At 35.9% G+C, this 18,774-nt stretch overlaps 1 protein-coding gene across 2 annotated transcripts in view; it reads right to left on the bottom strand.

The window, feature by feature from the left end:
- Positions 1 to 18,774, bottom strand: part of LOC149804325 (WD repeat-containing and planar cell polarity effector protein fritz homolog) — a 98,834-nt gene that overhangs the window by 21,667 nt on the left and 58,393 nt on the right. For both annotated transcript variants that reach the window (XM_089938815.1, XM_089938823.1), the window contains exons 13-19: positions 16,646 to 16,696; positions 13,158 to 13,229; positions 11,909 to 12,000; positions 6,259 to 6,360; positions 2,653 to 2,758; positions 1,848 to 1,962; positions 850 to 973 (exon numbers count right to left, since the gene is read on the bottom strand). In XM_089938815.1, coding sequence (XP_089794941.1) covers positions 850 to 973; positions 1,848 to 1,962; positions 2,653 to 2,758; positions 6,259 to 6,360; positions 11,909 to 12,000; positions 13,158 to 13,229; positions 16,646 to 16,696 — 662 coding nt within the window. The remainder of the gene's footprint in view (positions 1 to 849; positions 974 to 1,847; positions 1,963 to 2,652; positions 2,759 to 6,258; positions 6,361 to 11,908; positions 12,001 to 13,157; positions 13,230 to 16,645; positions 16,697 to 18,774) is intronic.

Consider the following 18,774-nt stretch of genomic DNA (forward strand, 5'->3'; position numbering starts at 1 on the left):
GCCAGCTTACATTTAAGGGCAAAACATGTTATAATTGTCTGTCTTGTAGCTCAGGTAGATTTACTTTCATGGCCTGCTTACATATCAGGGCAAAGTATTGTAGGAACTGGCTGTCTTATTGTTGAAGTAAGTTTACTTTCAAGACCAACTTACTTTTAATGGCAAAATATTGTAGGAATCAGTTGTTTTACTGTTGAGGTAAGTTTACTTTCAGGACCAGCTAACTTTTAATGGCAAAGTATTGTAGGAATCGGTTGTCTTATTGTTGAGGTAAGTTTAATTTCAAGGTCTGCTTAATTTCAAATTTCAAGGGTATACGTGTAATGTGCATGCAATATCTGCAACTTTCAGCAGTGTACAAAGACTTCCATGTCCGTATGTTTTGTCTCATAATCTATATATGAGACATCAGAATCATTTACCAAAGTAAATGCTAAGATCAAAGATGACTTTTTATGACATTTACTAGCAAATCTCTGATTCTACATACAGCTGAACTTCTGACATCAGAAGTTTACATTGACATTAATGAATATGTACACATTTGATATTACTCCTGAATTTCTTTACACAAAAACACTCAAAATGCAAAAAATGTATTAAAATAAGAAAAACTGGTAAATTTATCTTATCCTGAAAGAATCATCTGACAGTAATGTTAGTTCATTAAAAATACACAATCCACTGTCAAAATATATTAAGAAAAAGTTGACAGTTATGAACACTTGTGTGCATGTTGCTATCCCTGAATACTGCATATATATGCAGCATAAAAAATATGTACATTTTTATAATTCAGTAATTAGACAAATGAATTCTGTATATGCAGAGAACAGACAGATAATCTACCTCAGCAAGTGAAGGAAGAATCGCCTGGCAAGTCTACTAATTGGATCACGGAAGTCCAAGATTGTTGACTCTGATAAAGGTCTTTTGGGCGCATAAAAAGTTCCCAGTGCTGCCTCTAAATAATCTGTAAAACAAGTTCCATTTTCAAATAATTAATGTTTTGTTTTTGTTTATTATTATGATATCTACAAATTCCATCTATAATAGAGATATAAGATATAACTTAAAGACTGACATGTCTGCACTGATAGTAGTAAGTAAGTTTGTTGCTGTACAGTTGTGATAGTAATTAAAAACATAGTCTTAATAGAAACACTAAAAATAGTATCACTGGACCATTCCTGTCTGCAAACAAAAATGGTTTCTCAGAACAGGCAGTATCTCCATAGCAATCACAATTTTTATTACCTCATCAACAAAATTCCAGTAATATGATTGGTCAATTATCAAGACATAAAAGACAGTATTTCTGTTAAAACATTTTTCAGCATGGTGTAAGAATTCTAACAAAGTAGTAACTGTATCACGTAACTTACATGTGGGGTGAAAGTAAGTCAGATGATCACTGACAATACAAAACTGGATGAAACAAAATGGATGACAAACTCTTTTGCAAGAGTTAATTCAAAAGACCATGTTTTAGGTATTTGTAATTCATAAGACCATGTTTTAGGTATTTGTAATAAGAAGACCCTGTATTAGGTATATGTCATTCATAAGACCCTATATTAGGTATATGTAATTCATAAGACCATGTTTTAGGTATTTGTAATAAGAAGACCCTGTATTAGGTATATGTCATTCATAAGACCCTGTATTAGGTATATGTAATTCATAAGACCCTGTATTAGGTATTTGTAATGTGTAAGACCCTGTTTAGGTATCTGTAATTTGTAAGACCCTGTATTAGGTATTTGTAATTCATAAGACCCTGTATTAGTATTTGTAATTCATAAGACCTTGCATTTGGCAAAGAAAGAGATTCTACATAATTTTACCTTCTCTGTCTGCATTGAGAGGCATTCGAAGGAGATGATTAACTATGGTCGACAGACAAACGTAACAGCTCTGACCATCCAGATCCCAGTTCATACTACTCAACAATGTCACTGCCTAGAAACAGAACAAAAAATGGTCATCAAACTTTTACGCTGCCATGGAGGATTCACAAAGCTGTTCCCAAATATTCAGTACAATTTAAATAAAAAATTAAAGTTATATTTATTTATTAAATTGATGTTTAAACAAAATAATGGGTAGCCTGGAACAGTTTTGGTTTGAGAAAGGCTGGATATTATTATATTAGCATTGTAGCAATTCTTTTTATAAATTTAGTAAGGTAATTATGTAAATCGTTACCACTATCAGAAAGGATAATGGTTGGGGTTAGACTGGTTCATATAATGAAACCTGAAATAACAAGCCCTGGACTTGCATAAATGGTTACCACTGTCAGAAAGGGGAAGGTTGAGGTTAGACTGGGTAGATAACTGCTTCATACAATAAACAGATATTTATCAACTTTAAAGGACTATTAACCTTCCTTATTAGTAGAATAATGTACAGTACTAAAGCAAGGCTCAACTATCTGAGCATCAGTTTTGATGCCAAATTTAGTTTACTTTTGACATTTTCAATTTTCTGATATGAACGATTTTCTAGCAAGGTGCAAGGAGACAAATACTTTATATATATATCTTTATATAATTTTAAATCTATATATAGTCTTATATCCATATATAGTTTTATAATAGTTCTACAATATTTGTTGTTGCAAATCAATGCAAATTTACTTCTACAAACCTCATCAACTTGCTTCTGTCTGATATATTCTTTGACAAGCTCCAAACAAGAGAACCTTTCCCGGCTAATAATACCCAGTGGCAACATCAACATTGCAAGAGGCCCTCTGAAAACAAGATACCAAATTTGTTGAGTTTTTCAAAATAAATCGGACGACTGATAAATTAATATTCTAGTAATGTAATAGAACTACAAGACAAAGAAGAGATATACTTAAATGTAACAATGTGAATCAATGACAGCACCAAACGAAAAAAGACCAAAAAACACCCCACTGCATTTCTTAACAAAAAATAAAGCTGTCGGAAGACAATAAAGCTCGCCTCCATATATTTATTCAGACATGAGATATTCCTTTGATATGGCGGTGCTTATATCCAGACTGATGACTGTAATGGGGTCCATAAGAATCACCTAAACACCAAACGTGAAAAGAATTATTGAAGTGTAAAAATTATCTACTTGTTATATCAATGAATGGTACTCCTCAGCATGCATGCACATAGCAAGTTTCATGACTTTACGAGCAACAGTTTTCAAGAAATTCACCCACAGAGGTGTTTCAATAATATATGATGAAGTTTCACAACTGTGCAAGCAACAGCATCTCAGAAAATGACCTCAACACAGAAGGTGTTATAATAACTGGAACATGCACCCACATCAACCAACATCTGAATCACGATGGATAACCCTAAGGATGCATTCGCATATCTACTGACATGATGATAGAAGTGACAGTGTCCTGGAAGTTAACTTAAATGTAAAAGGTATATATCATCACTGGAGCATGAAAAGGAGGTCACAGTGACCTATTTATGGTACTGGGTGTAGTACTCCTTATGATGTATATACATTTCTATTTTTATGATTGTATAAGCAACAGTATTCCAGAAAATGGCCTAAATGCAGATAATGTACAAGACCCCTGCAACATGAAAAGTAGGTAACACTGACCTATTTTAGTGTAATACTTCCCAAAATGTATGCGCCTATTTTATGACTGTACCAGCAAGTATTCCACAAATTTACCTAAATATAAAATATGTATCTTGTCACAGAGTGTTAAAAGTAGGTTATGGTGACTTACCTCTGATATGGTGGTACATTACTCCTCAGGATGTATGTACATAAAAAAGTTTATTGATTATATCAGCAACTGTTGTCTTTGAAATCGTTTACTTCTACATTGATGACTGTGATTCCGGGGGTATAGTATATACAGTCCTTAGCAAGCTTTAAATATAAGGTAACTTATAATACATTTATAACACTTGTGTAGCATTTACAAATACTGTGGGAAAGAAGAAAAGTCAGAGCAAAATAACAGGAAAATATTGAGATGAACAAATGAATAGAGGAATCCCTGTATGAATACAATAAAAGCAGACCATTAAAAAAATGTATGAACTCTTAAAACCTGATTTATAAAAAAATTAAAAGGAGGCAATTTTATGTATATAAGTAGGTGGCCCAGTGGTCTAATATAAGCAGATGGCCAAGTAGTCTAATATAAGTAGATGGCCAAGTGGTCTAATATAAGCAGGTGGCCAAGTAGTCTAATATAAGCAGGTGGCCAAGTAGTCTAATATAAGCAGGTGGCCCAGTGGTCTAATATAATCAGATGGCCAAGTGGTCAAATATAAGCAGGTGGCCAATTGGTCTAATATAAGTAGATGGCCAAGTGGTCTAATATAAGCAGATGGCCAAGTGGTCTAATATAAGCAGATGGCCAAGTAGTCTAATATAAGTAGATGGCCAAGTGGTCTAATATAAGCAGATGGCCAAGTAGTCTAATATAAGTAGATGGCCAAGTGGTCTAATATAAGCAGATGGCCAAGTGGTCTAATATAAGCAGGTGGCCAAGTAGTCTAGTATAAGTAGATGGCCAAGTGGTCTAATATAAGCAGATGGCCAAGTGGTCTAATATAAGCAGGTGGCCAAGTGGTCTAATATAAGCAGATGGCCAAGTAGTCTAATATAAGCAGATGGCCAAGTAGTCTAATATAAGTAGATGGCCAAGTGGTCTAATATAAGCAGATGGCCAAGTGGTCTAATATAAGCAGATGGCCAAGTAGTCTAATATAAGTAGATGGCCAAGTGGTCTAATATAAGCAGATGGCCAAGTAGTCTAATATAAGTAGATGGCCAAGTGGTCTAATATAAGCAGATGGCCAAGTGGTCTAATATAAGCAGGTGGCCAAGTAGTCTAATATAAGCAGGTGGCCCAGTGGTCTAATATAATCAGATGGCCAAGTGGTCAAATATAAGCAGGTGGCCAAGTAGTCTATTATAAGCAGCTGGCCAATTGGTCTAATATAAGCAGATGGCCAAGTGGTCCAATATAAGCAGGTGGCCAAGTAGTCTAATATAAGCAGGTGGCCCAGTGGTCTAATATAAGTAGATGGCCAAGTGGTCTAATATAAGCAGATGGCCAAGTGGTCTAATATAAGTAAGTGGCCCAGTGGTCTAATATAATCAGATGACCAAGTGGTCAAATATAAGCAGGTGGCCAAGTGGTCTAATATAAGCAGATGGCCAAGTGGTCTAATATAAGCAGGTGGCCAAGTGGTCTAATATAAGTAGATGGCCAAGTGGTCTAATATAAGCAGGTGGCCAAGTAGTCTAATATAAGCAGGTGGCCCAGTGGTCTAATATAATCAGATGGCCAAGTGGTCAAATATAAGCAGGTGGCCAAGTAGTCTATTATAAGCAGCTGGCCAATTGGTCTAATATAAGTAGGTGGCCAAGTAGTCTAATATAAGCAGATGGCCAAGTGGTCCAATATAAGCAGGTGGCCAAGTAGTCTAATATAAGCAGGTGGCCCAGTGGTCTAATATAAGTAGATGGCCAAGTGGTCTAATATAAGCAGATGGCCAAGTGGTCTAATATAAGTAAGTGGCCCAGTGGTCTAATATAATCAGATGACCAAGTGGTCAAATATAAGCAGGTGGCCAAGTGGTCTAATATAAGCAGGTGGCCAGTGGTCTAATATAAGCAGATGGCCAAGTGGTCTAATATAAGCAGGTGGCCAAGTGGTCTAATATAAGTAGATGGCCAAGTGGTCTAATATAAGCAGGTGGCCAAGTAGTCTAATATAATCAGGTGGCCCAGTGGTCTAATATAATCAGATGGCCAAGTGGTCAAATATAAGCAGGTGGCCAAGTAGTCTATTATAAGCAGCTGGCCAATTGGTCTAATATAAGTAGGTGGCCAAGTAGTCTAATATAAGCAGATGGCCAAGTGGTCTAATATAAGCAGGTGGCCAAGTAGTCTAGTATAAGTAGGTGGCCCAGTGGTCTAATATAAGCAGCAGGCCAAGTGGTCTAATATAAGCAGGTGGCCAAGTGGTCTAATAAAAGCAGGTGGCCAAGTGGTCTAAGGCTCTTGCATTTCCAGATCACTCACACATATCACCTCTGTCTGCATGAGTTCAATCTCAACATGTATGGGTATGTTAAAAAAATTGCTAGTAGCTTCCCATGGGTCAGTGGTTCTTCCTGGATTCTTCCTCCAGCAAATATAGTGGCCACCATGTATAGCCTATCTTGTGCTTAAAATGCAGTTAAATCCAAACTTCACCTGAGACTTTAAATCTAATACTACCTCTCATACACTATCACCATGGCATCTGTGTAGTCCCCTCCCCAGTCTGCTGATTGAGGGTCAAAAGGGCACCAATGTATTTCTTTCAAAGGAGGAGGAACCCTAGAAATAAACAAATTTTATCAAATAATATTACAATTATAAGGCACAGCATAACAAAATAAATATGGAATGACCCTGTAATATATAATTCAGTAAAATCAACTTTTAATGTCATCAGGAATCTTGAAGTCTGCACTTATGTGAAATAAAAAAAGAAAATAACTATATTTATAATAATACAATATGCCATTCACAGCAGCAGCTTGCATCATATCATGTTATTAACTTCTCAGAAAACTGTTGTGTCTATTTTGTACTTGTACATGCACTCATGCAAGAGAGATCATTTGTTTAGCAGATTTCTGGTAAGAAAATCTTCACATAAGCCAGATTCTCCCAGTATCACAATTGAATGGTACACAACTCAACGGACAATGATGATTTTATCACTGCTTTCAAAACCAAATCATGACAGTGTAGATATCTGAATATTTTAAGGGCTGAAAGCAAACACATTTTGTGTGAGTCTGCAGATGTTTCGAGTTTGTTAGGTCACTGACAAGAAAACACTTCATGATACAACTAGACAGGCCATGAAGAATATCAATGATTGATGTTTAAGTGATCTTACATTAACTTTAAATCATAACTTGAATTTCTAAAATTGATCATTCTTAAGTGAACCAATTATCATTTAAAATGCAAATTAGATTATAGTACGGGCAAAATAATTTCTATTTCTAAAGAAACACATCCTAAATAAAAGAAAGGTACTCAATTTCATAATGGACTAATGTTCGACAAATGTAGTTAAATCAACTGATAGTGTTTCACTGTACTGTCCCCTTAATTAAATCAACTGATAGTCACCCAGTACTGTTCCCTTAATTAAATTAACTGATAGTATTTCACTGTACTGACCCCTTCAAAACCTCAAACGTCTGATCAAAACTACTTTTGGCATATGAAATTCCCAAACTCTTAACTGCAGATTAATGACAATTTCTGAAATTTGTTACAAAATGACAATTTAGGATGACATATTATCACCAAACAATTATTCCAATTCTAAAATAATTACAAATCAAGAATTTCACATTTTACAGGATAGCAAATTTTGCACTAAATAATGTTTCTCCAAGAATAATTACTCACAATAATACTAGGAATATAAGTTTCACTACCTTTTTAATCCAGTAATTTCAAAGGACAAAATAATTTTTTGATGTCTTTAAACATAAAAGGCAAAGGGATGAAACGCTTACCCATTTCATTCCCTTACCAGGTGGCACCAACAGTAACTGATTTAAATAGTGCAATACATCAATGTCGAAAGGTGTGGGAGGTATTACATGTACTAGTAATATCACCAGGAAAGCATTTACAGAGAAATATAATGTACTAACATTAATTTTTTTTTAAAAACTTAACAGGAAGAAATGGATAGGCATCAAACCTCTGCCATCAGCGCCCTCTGTAGAAAGAAAGTCTAATCTCCCTTTACGATGGATAAACTAGTAATTTAATATGAAGGTAGTACAACTGATGGTCGTTTGACCCATGATAGCAACACTCAGATAAGAACAAAAGAATGACTTTCCCTTATTGGGCAAAAAAATTGGGTGAATCCAGCAAACACACTAAAACCATGCCCAGGAGGAGGTTGTGCAGATCTCAAAAGGGTTTGGTGGTTATCTGGGCTGCAACCACTATCCTCACCAGATTAAATTCACTTCTGTGTGATGCTGGATCTTGGAGAAAACAACTTGAGAAAGTTGACTACACGCCAGCTAATGGCTTCTATTTTATCTCATACCACAGTGTTGCATTTTAAAGCAAGATTTGCTATGAATGCTCCTATCTCATGTGCAGAAATTTGCATGTTGTGTATGTGATGCTGTAATAATTCTGACTTCAGTCATGATATCAGGACTCGAGGGATTATATCCTTGTTTCCTGTCTTAACTGGAAGAAAAGTTATTTTTGGGACCAACAGTTTGAGAACACAGATTGGGTCTTGGTTAACTGACTCCCTTGCCATGTCAATGGAGGAGAGAGAATAGTTAACCAACTCTGACTGTCGGTGGAGAGCAACTCATTCTTAGCTATGAAACCCAGCTGCATCATTAAGATCATGGAAGCAACCTATTTTGAGCAGATCATTCATTCATGACTTTGTCCCATCTGAATGGGCTTAGCAGAACAACTTTACAAGTCTGGTCCATCATTTTCTGAATGACTCCTGAATCAGAACAGTTTGATGGAAGGTACAGACCCAAATGCCATCCAAGCTGACAACCAGAACAGTTTGATAGAAGGCATAGACCCAAATGCCATCCAAATTGACAACCAGAACAGTTTGATGGAAGGCGCAGACCCAAATGCCATCCAAACTGACAATCAGAACAGTTGATGGAAGGCACAGACCCAAATGCCATCCAAACAGACAACCAGAACAGTTTGATAGAAGGCATAGACCCAAATGCCATCCAAACTGACAACCAAAACAGTTTGATATAAAGCATAGACCCAAATGTCACCCAAACTGACAATCAGAATAGTTTTATGGAAGGCATAGACCAAAATGCCATCCAAACTGACAACCAGAACAGTTTGATGGAAGGCATAGACCCAAAGCCATCCAAACTGACAACCAGAACAGTGTGATGGAAGGCATAAACCCAAATGCCATCCAAACTGACAACCAGAACAGTGTGATGGAAGGCACAGACCCAAATGCCATCCAAACTGATAATTAGAGCATACATGTCCAAATTTCCGAATCCAAAATAGAGATGGAAGTGGTCAGTCTGTGATTCCACCCTATCACAAAGAGGTCTATCATTTCCAAATGGGTTATATGAAGAGCTACCTCCTATGGGCTCCAACTTGCCACTTACCATAGTGAAGAGAGATAACAGTTGAGTCCCCAGCAAAAAGAACTGGCATGTGTACAAAGTGTGACATCTGTTTAGGACTTATCGAGAGAAATTTTGGATTAAAGCTATTGTTTGTCTTGACAACTAGACACACAAATCAGTGAAATCAGAATTATACCCCACGCATCTGGCCTTACAGACCCAAAGCTCGGACATGCAGGTGGACTTGTAGACTCCAAGCCACTACTGGAGGTCTGCCAAACCACTACTGGAGTCTGCCAAGCCACTACTGGAGGTCTGCCAAGCCACTACTGGAGTCTGCCAAATATTGGGAGTGCACACTCTTGACAAAACAAACATAGTATTAGATGTATATATAAACTGTTTGTGGTTTTGTGGGTTTAATGCCATTTTTCAGCACATAATAGGCTATACATGGTGGCAAGTATACCTGATGGAGAAAGAACCTGGTAAAACCCCAGGAAGAACCAACAATCAAAGGGAAGCTATTGGCAAGCTTTCTCACATACTCTCATTGGCTGAGCCTGAGATTCTAATAAACAATGACAGAGGGAGGTGAGACGTCAGTGATCAGTGCCTTAGACCACTTGACCTGCCAGGGCTTCAAGTATACGACGGAGGGGGCAGCAATACTCCCAGGGCTTCAAGTATACGACGGAGGGGGCAGCAATACACCCAGGGCTTCAAGTATACAACGGAGGGGGCAGCAATACTCCCAGGGCTTCAAGTATACGACGGAGGGGCAGCAATACTCCCAACAAAAGCAACTACTCTGTAACCTCTTTAATCAATCTCCTCATGTGGGTTTAAATCAAGATATTCACCTGGTGTCATTTGGAAATATCCAAGACACTACATTATCCGTCTCTAGTTGACTGGATGTGATAGTAACTAACAGCCCTTTTCGAGGTATTTTTGGTGTGATGTGGTGGTGGGGAGTGTCAACAAAACATCCCTACTACACCAATGATGAAAGACAATTTCAGGTAAAAACTCAACAGGTCACACTCCAGAAACTTCACATCACGTTTCAATTATATCTTCTCTTTTGCCCCAATATACTTCCTTGTGACAGAAGACACAGTCTCCTCCAACCAAATCTGCAAACTTGACATGGTGTTGTAGAATCATATTTTGTACGGTAAGGCAAGAGTCACGATTGTCCTTGCTGACCTTATACTTCCGACATTCACTACATTCTGTCACCATTACTTTCGAAAAGACCAAAATGCTTGTCATACCAAAGACTTATAAAAATGTTACTAACAGCTGTCTCACTAGGTCCTCAGCATTAAGAGGTTAGTGTTAGGACTGGTTGGTCTGTTGTCAGGATAATGTGACTGGGTGGGGGACATCATGCTACATGTCTGCAGCACAATACTCCAGTACTAGACATCACTATACACTGTCACAATGTAGACATCATAGCGATATCACTGAAAAATTGTTAAAAAATCCAAATCACACACACACACACACACACACACACACACACAAATGCTTGACAAAAACCTGGAAATAGCAACCTGAAAAATCACCTGATCAATAACACACATAACATTGCAAAATATCAAATTCAAACTATTTGGAATTAAAAATACAGCACACAAATATCAGATGCTATGACATGTGACTTACCATGATGCAAAAAATGATGTCCACAAAACAGAAAAATAATGGAAATATATTGGCACAAAAACAATAAGGGTTACCAATTCCTTGCTAACGCTTAACACATAAAACAAATAACCATAATATAGATGGAGAGTTATAAATGAAAAAATCTTAAAGAATTCAAAAAGGCAATGCAGAATGATGTTACTCATTCCACAGCAAGAACTTGTTGACTACCAGGGCTGCATAGCAGCTGTAAGGGGAGGTAATAAACAAGAGTTCCTTCCCTTCGTCTATATGGCATATAGACAGAAAAGAAAATTTTCATCTTTCTTGTATTGCTGGATTTGAGAGGTAGTGAAGCTTAAATTCCTAATGTTAATGTTATTGGAGAATGTACTTGAGGGAGAATCATGAAGTCATGAAGCTTAAAAAGTAATTGCACAATCCATGAATGGCCTTAGAGAAACAAAGGCTGCTCATTTATGGTGTATTATAGATTTGGAAGTTTCATAACATAATGAATTGGGTAAAATTTAAAGTACAATTCTTGCAATTAAAAATACTTTTAAAAAAATAATGAAGCTCAAGAAATAAATAACAGAACTATATTTTAACCACTGTTTACAAATATGCCAAAGCATGCATGAAGAACACATGAATATATAAGTAATTCTGTTCTGGTGTTAACTAATAACTTCTACTTTTGTGCATAACAAGATGCCATTTGGACAAATCCAAATGCTTGCTACAAGATGCCATTTGGACAAAGCCATCCAAATGCTTGCTACAAGATGCTATCCAAATGCTTGCTACAGGATGCCATCCAAATGCTTGCTACAAGATGCCATCCGAATGCTTGCTACAAGATGCCATCCGAAAGCTTGCTATAAAGGCTTGGTAAAAATGTGTAATTGCAATCAAATATTCTACAGAATATTTTGCCTCACCTATATATTGTTATAATAACTTTTAACAACTTTAATACACCAAAAATAGTTATGACGGTGACAATCAGGTTATACTGAAAAATGTGAAAACTACATTTCCCTCTCTACTAGCAGAAGTGAAAACAAAATCTGTGCAGGTCTTACCTAAATAATTTACTCATCTGAAGCACTCTATTTGGGTCTGGTTCTTCTGTAAGTACCTGGATTCTCAATGGTGTCAGTGCCATATCAAATATCTGTAAGAAATTCAAATTTAAAACATTATTATTTCACAAAATTAAATACTCAAATACCATGAAGTGAAAAATATTTGTATTAATATAAACTAAAATCATTAATATACACTTGACTGGCATTTTGTTTATTTCATTCCACCATTAATTTCTGATTGATATATTGTTTATTAATCAATTTGTTCTTTTTTCTAAACCATGGTTCAACAGGTCAGCAGTTTCTACCAGCATCTTGTTTATTCACCCACCCCACCCCACCACAAGTATTCATCAAATTTATTACCATTCCTGCTATACTAAATTTGGTATATAATGTAGCCAGTTATTATACTAATGGAATTAAATCTGTTTATCATACGAACACTAAAATGGATGCCCACCCACTCTGATGGCTATATGAATGATAGCAACACATTAATACCTGAAAATTTTGTTAATTTTCTCAAATGAACAGAATGCAGTCTTTCTGATCAACATACCACGAGGAAAAGAAAAGATGTGACAATTAAACTGTAAATAATTAATTGGACTATGTGTGTCATTTGTGAGATTTTGATTTTTAATGTAGTTCTAACGATTTTAGTCATGTCAATATGATGTCTGCAGTGTGAATGTTTATACCGATGTCCAGCACTGGGGCATCATGCTGCATCACTGGGGCATCATGTTCCACCCAGTCACATTATTCTAACACCAGACCAACCATTCCTAACACTAACCTCTTAATGATGAAGGCCAAATGGTGCAGCTTCTAGTACCATTTTTTGAAGTCTTTAGTATGACTTGGCTGGGGATTGAACCCACTACCTCTCTTTGGATTATGATGATCACTTCCAGAAACACAATAATTCAACACCATTCTAAGGAAACTGCTACTGAAATAACACTGATTTATGCAAGCACAGAAAAACAATCATGTACTTTTTCATGATATTTACCAATAGATGTAAAACTGCACAAGAAAAGAAAAAAAAGAAAAAGAAATTATATACACAATTATATCATACACATTTTATCATATTCTTTGGACTCAGTTTTTCTCTGCCATTAAAGTCAGAAGATATATATGTGAAACTTCTGACCATAATTTCTGCGGTCAAAAATACTGATGTGGCCCCATTTGTTGTCAATGTACTATGAACATATCATTGGCTTCTTACCTGAAAGTCACCTCTGACACTGCCAACAAAGAAAATAGTGCCTGTTGGATGCCAGCCAATTACAGAGGGAACCTATAATAATAATAATAATAATAATAATAATAATAATCATACCTTCAGTAATACAAACATCATGCATTCAAGTACATGTCACCAAACAAATTTATTGTTCAGTCTATCTTGCCTGCAAACTTAAAAACTAGAACTAATGAAAACTTGTACAAAAACTTCAGGGCCTGCTGTCGCTCATTCAATTTTCAGATTTTTATGTAACAACAGAAATAATATCTATAACAACAACAGTTACACAAATACAAAAGATGTAATCACTCATCATCCTCATTCCCATACTGATCTTTGATCTCTCTTGCTTACATACACAAACACATACATACATCCACACACACACAAACACAAACACAAACACATATTTGCATGCAAAACTACACAAACACAAATATACTTTCCCCATAGAGTTGCATATTTTTTCAGTAGATGTTTCTGTTAAAAACTGTATTCGAAATTTTAATGATATTGCTACAGATGCCTAATAGTACCCAGCTTGAAAAAGGCTAGTACAAAGTATTTTTAAAATTGAAATTGTACTGATAGGAAAACATTTTTTAACAAGAAAACAAACTATATATTTAAATTGTACGAGTATCATATTAAAACATCACTGTACAGAGTATTTCATATATGCTTAAGTACTGATAATTATCAATGTACCCTGGATTATAATATTTAAAATTCTTTAAAAAATATCAGTATTTGCCTCAATTCCGCAAACTACAAATCTACTTGTATAATCTCCATATTAATACCAAGTACCTGCAATTCTACACAGCCTATCTTGCAATAAGTTCATGGATAAAGAGGATATTATTTAGTGAATCGTATTTCTTTGAATACTTACCCAACCATGTTATCATTAGAAAATAAACTCTACTACCTCCAAAATCCAGCCCATCCAAAAAATAAAAAATTTGTCTTTACAGCTATACAACAGATATCTAAGGGAAGTAACTCTTACAAATTACCTCCCATGCCCCAGCTATGTGGTCACCATTATGCCAGATATTTACCAGTTTAGGCTTAGCAAAACTATACTTTACACTTCCATTTTCCATTGAATACATTACCTGATCACAATAATATTAGGAGAATTGGTAAGAGGAGGTGCAAATGCAAAGCATCCAATTCAATAGGAGCTGCTTTACTCCTAATGTGAAAAATATACAAGAAAAGTATGAACACAGTTGGGGTTACCATATTTTAACTTTCAAAAAAAAGAGTACACTTTGGAAAGTGGGTGCATCTGTGTCAGCATCTACCAACTCACGTTGTATTACTATGTTATATATAGTATAAATATCACATTAATCTATCATGAGCAAATACAACAAGTAACAGTGAGTATGCAACATTTCGCAAAAAAATTATATCACACATACAGTGTTTAATATAAACATATCTTTGTTTGATATAGAATGAACAGTGCAAAATTCTGGACATTTTTAGATATTTAAAAAACTCAGCCAGCTGGAGTTTTTAAGGACTGAAAAGGAGGAGGAAAAAGAGGACGTATGGCAACTCTAAATACATTTATTTATGAAATCCAACCCCTGTGGGTTTCTACACTAGCTGATGAAAACATGCCACTTTCCCTCATATGCTGTTAAAGTGTACAGACTTGTAGCTTTTGAGAGACTGAAATGCTGATCTCTTTTTTATGCAAGACTCTCTGGAAGAGCCAGGCATGAAGAGGGAGATTATGCAACAATGGCTGCTTGAGTAATGTGGGGATCTGGGCATGTCTACTATGAAACCAGGTAGATCAATGACCAGAACTTGTCCTATCATAGAAGAGCAACCAGAAATAGCTACAAGTCTGGCCACTCATTTTCTCAACTTCTTTTGAAATCCAAACTGCTGGAAATGAAAGGCATAAGCCCATACTTCCACAAGCTGATTGACACAGCACTGATGGCCAGACCTAATCTGAACTGCTGGTGGTGGAAGGCATAAGCCCACATTTACCCATGTTGATTGACACAGCATTGATGGCCAGACCTCTGTGCTCAGGAATGGTGAGGAGGATGTGCAGTTTGCAGTTCCACCTTGTTGCAAAGTGGTTAGTCATCCAGTTATCTCACTAAGCATAAACTCACTGAATACTGACAAACAATGAGACCACTCCATATGAATCAGATGGCCTATCCTTGACAACAAACCAGCCAGGATGTTAAGTCTGCCCATGTGTACCAGACTTGTACAGAGTTATGGTATTTTTGCACACCTGTTAAGGAACTCTCATACTATAACAGATAGTTCTGGTGATTTCAATAACCCATGTGTAATTCACCCTACACAGAGTTGACATTAACAAGAACAGCTTTCAGTCTAAGAGACCACTATGAAGTGCCTTTTGTACCATCCATTTGCCAGTTATTGTCATGATACAGGGCAGCATGAAAGCCTCCCCACCCGACAAACTGGTATCTGTGCTGACTGACTTCTGGTTGGAAGCTTCCAGTGGTATTACTACTGCTAACCACTCCCTGTCTTACAAACTGGAGCAGAAAGCAGTTGATTTGTATCAAACTTGTGTAATTATTTAAACAACCCTTCATAGGGCACCATTGCCACCTGCATGGGGCACATACATAGGCAGCCAAGACAAAGCAAGTCCGCACTGTATTGAGAAGGCAGAAAACTGAAGAAACTATTAAAATAAGAGTCTTGAAAAGACACATTGGTCATATTGAGGATGACTCCATAACTGCTGTACTGTAATGACAGTCATGTCAACCCTGCCATCTTAATTTTAAACTTAGAAGTTGCAATAAACTGACTCAGTAGGCCAAGTCTATAAGTGGCCTCAAAAAAATTTCTCAATAGCTTTTGGGATAGGAAAGAGTTGGAGCAAAAGCAAGGGAAACTCAGCTTTTGAACTATCACCCCTGCCTGTTCTGAGAGTTATAGTTCTATGTTCTTTTTTTTAAATATCTGCTTCCCTGTGATTCTTCTGGAGACATTGTTCTGATCATGAAAGAGGATGATGAAAAGGGTGGGAGCTGTAGACCCTTTGAAATGACTTTTAAAATTTTTCTACAACAATAAGCTGATTCAAATCTGCCAAAACGTAAGTCTGGTGCTCACAGTGTTAAAAACTGGCGGTTTGACAGAGCAATTGTGATTGGAGGAATGTCAGCGGTGAAACAAGGTTTTCTCTCCAGTTGTGCTTATATGATACATAGATGGAAAGACGAATTTCTCATCCTATCAGGGGGCTTTATTTCCTAATGGACTGGGTAATGTATTTGACTGCAGAAAGAAATCTCAACATTCTGACTGTTAAATAAATGCATCCAAACTAGGTATATTAAATGAGCAAAATTTTCTGTTGTATTTTCATGCCCAATCAAGACTTAAATTTATATATGAACATAAACTTGAATTTCAAAACAGCACCCTCTAATACTAACCATTGCAGAACGTGCTATCTGTGTTGTTTTCTTCTGTTCATCATACATGACCTGTGACAAAAACGTGAAGGATTTCTTTATAATAAGTCAAGGAATCTTCTAACTAAATTATGACAGCTATAACACTTTTCTGGGATTTTCCTACTGTGTCAAAAATGGGACCTGGGGTCCACTGATAATAACAAAATTTACATGTAAACATGCTAAATTATGACTTTTGGAATAAATTTACATGTAAACATGCTAAATTATGACTTTTGGAATAAATTTACATGTAAACATGCTAAATTACGACTTTTGGAATAAATGAAATATGAAGGCTGCATGTGAGTGAGAAGTTATGATGCCTAAAAGGAGTCAGTGAGTACTGTCATAAGGCAAACTAAAATTATGATGCCTAAAAGGAGTCAGTGTGTACTGTCATAAGGCAAACTAAAATTATGATGCCTAAAAGGAGTCAGTGAGTACTGTCATAAGGCAAACTAAAATTAAAAATCCAAGGGAATAAAGATATCTTAATCTTCAACCTAGCTTCTCTCATGAAAAAATTGTCAGGTTAGAATTGAAAAAATTAATACACAATTGTGATTAGGATTGGACATAAATTTGGCGTCAAACTCTCCCCAAAAGGCCTCTAAATATCAAACTCTCCCCAAAAGGCCTCTAAATATCAAACTCTCCCCAAAAGGCCTCTAAATATCCCCAACTTTTCAGAATAGAATATTGTAACAAATTATGCATAGAAATATGAAAATCATTATAGATCTTGTTCACATGTGGCAAACATGTTAGGTATAGAAATGTGTTGCATTAATAAATACAATGAAAGTACAAATCTACATCAAATCAGCATCACACCAGGCACATCCTTAGAATGACACCATCATTTTATTCTCTTCTTGTAGACCTGGCACAGTATGCTGGAAGCATATGCCACTCAATTTTCATGTTAAGCCAATGAAAATAAAAGTTAAGGAGATCAAGTGAAAATAACATTAATGCCCACATTTAGATACCTAGGTTTAAACCTCTAGCTCTAAGTACTGATACTGTAACAAATGGTAACCAGTGTTTCTACAGAATGTTACTGGACTGGGACCTTGATATTTATTAATGTATGACAATAGTATGTCTGAAATAATAAAGGACCACATCAACTATTTATTCTTTAACTATAGGGGATAATGAAATTCTACAACTAATGTTCACATCTGCATGCAGATGTCAACTATCGATGCCCACCAATCTTCCTCAGGAATGGCCTGATCTTGTGCAGACAGACTGTGAAAGGGACCTTACAGGTTAAATATGGTAGGGCCAACTAAAATGCAGACAACACAGTGGGATGTACAACTCTGATGGACATTTGTCTCTTCTCAGGCATCTTTTTTTTTTTAAGTCTGAGAATGTAATTTGACCCAATAATTATTTTTCTTTTGCTCTTTTACATTTTGCTTGGTCTGAAAAATATTTATGAAGGTTCAATTTTGGCACAGCTATTTCTTGTGATCTGAGTCATATCTGAAAGAATATGCATGGGAGGTAACAGACCTGTATAAATATATAGCACATAAATTCAGGTGCACATTCCACCAAATATGACTTTTATTCACAACCAATATTATTTATCATGTATGATATATAGAATTTTGTTTCAAAGATCACAAAATAGATATAATGAATGGGTCCAATAATATTGTTACATGAAATCTCAAACATAAAAAAGAAATAGAAGTATTTTAATTTGATAATCCTCCGTGCTGTATGCATTCTTAATCCTTCTTATGTGCAACCTAAAAGTTCTCTGAGTTTTATGACAAAAATTGTGACACTGCATGAAAGAGATTCATCGTCATGCTAAACATTTAAATCTTTCACTAAAGATGGGAAAAACCTATAAAATGATGCATAAATCATCTGGATAACAAGATAAAAAACTTTTAAAATACATCTTATGATGTATGAATATACTTTTAAAAACAAATACTTTTCACCTATACAGTCCAAGGTCTGAAACCATGTATATCTGTATAAACATCACTAAATGGTTATCAATGAATAATCAACAGTCACCCTGGTTTCTACATCAGTGATTTACATTCAAACAGAATGGCCACACAAAACAACTA

The sequence above is a fragment of the Sinohyriopsis cumingii genome, chromosome 2 (assembly GCF_028554795.1).
Source record: "Sinohyriopsis cumingii isolate HCF-2022 chromosome 2, ASM2855479v2, whole genome shotgun sequence".
NCBI classification, from domain to species: domain Eukaryota; kingdom Metazoa; phylum Mollusca; class Bivalvia; order Unionida; family Unionidae; genus Sinohyriopsis; species Sinohyriopsis cumingii.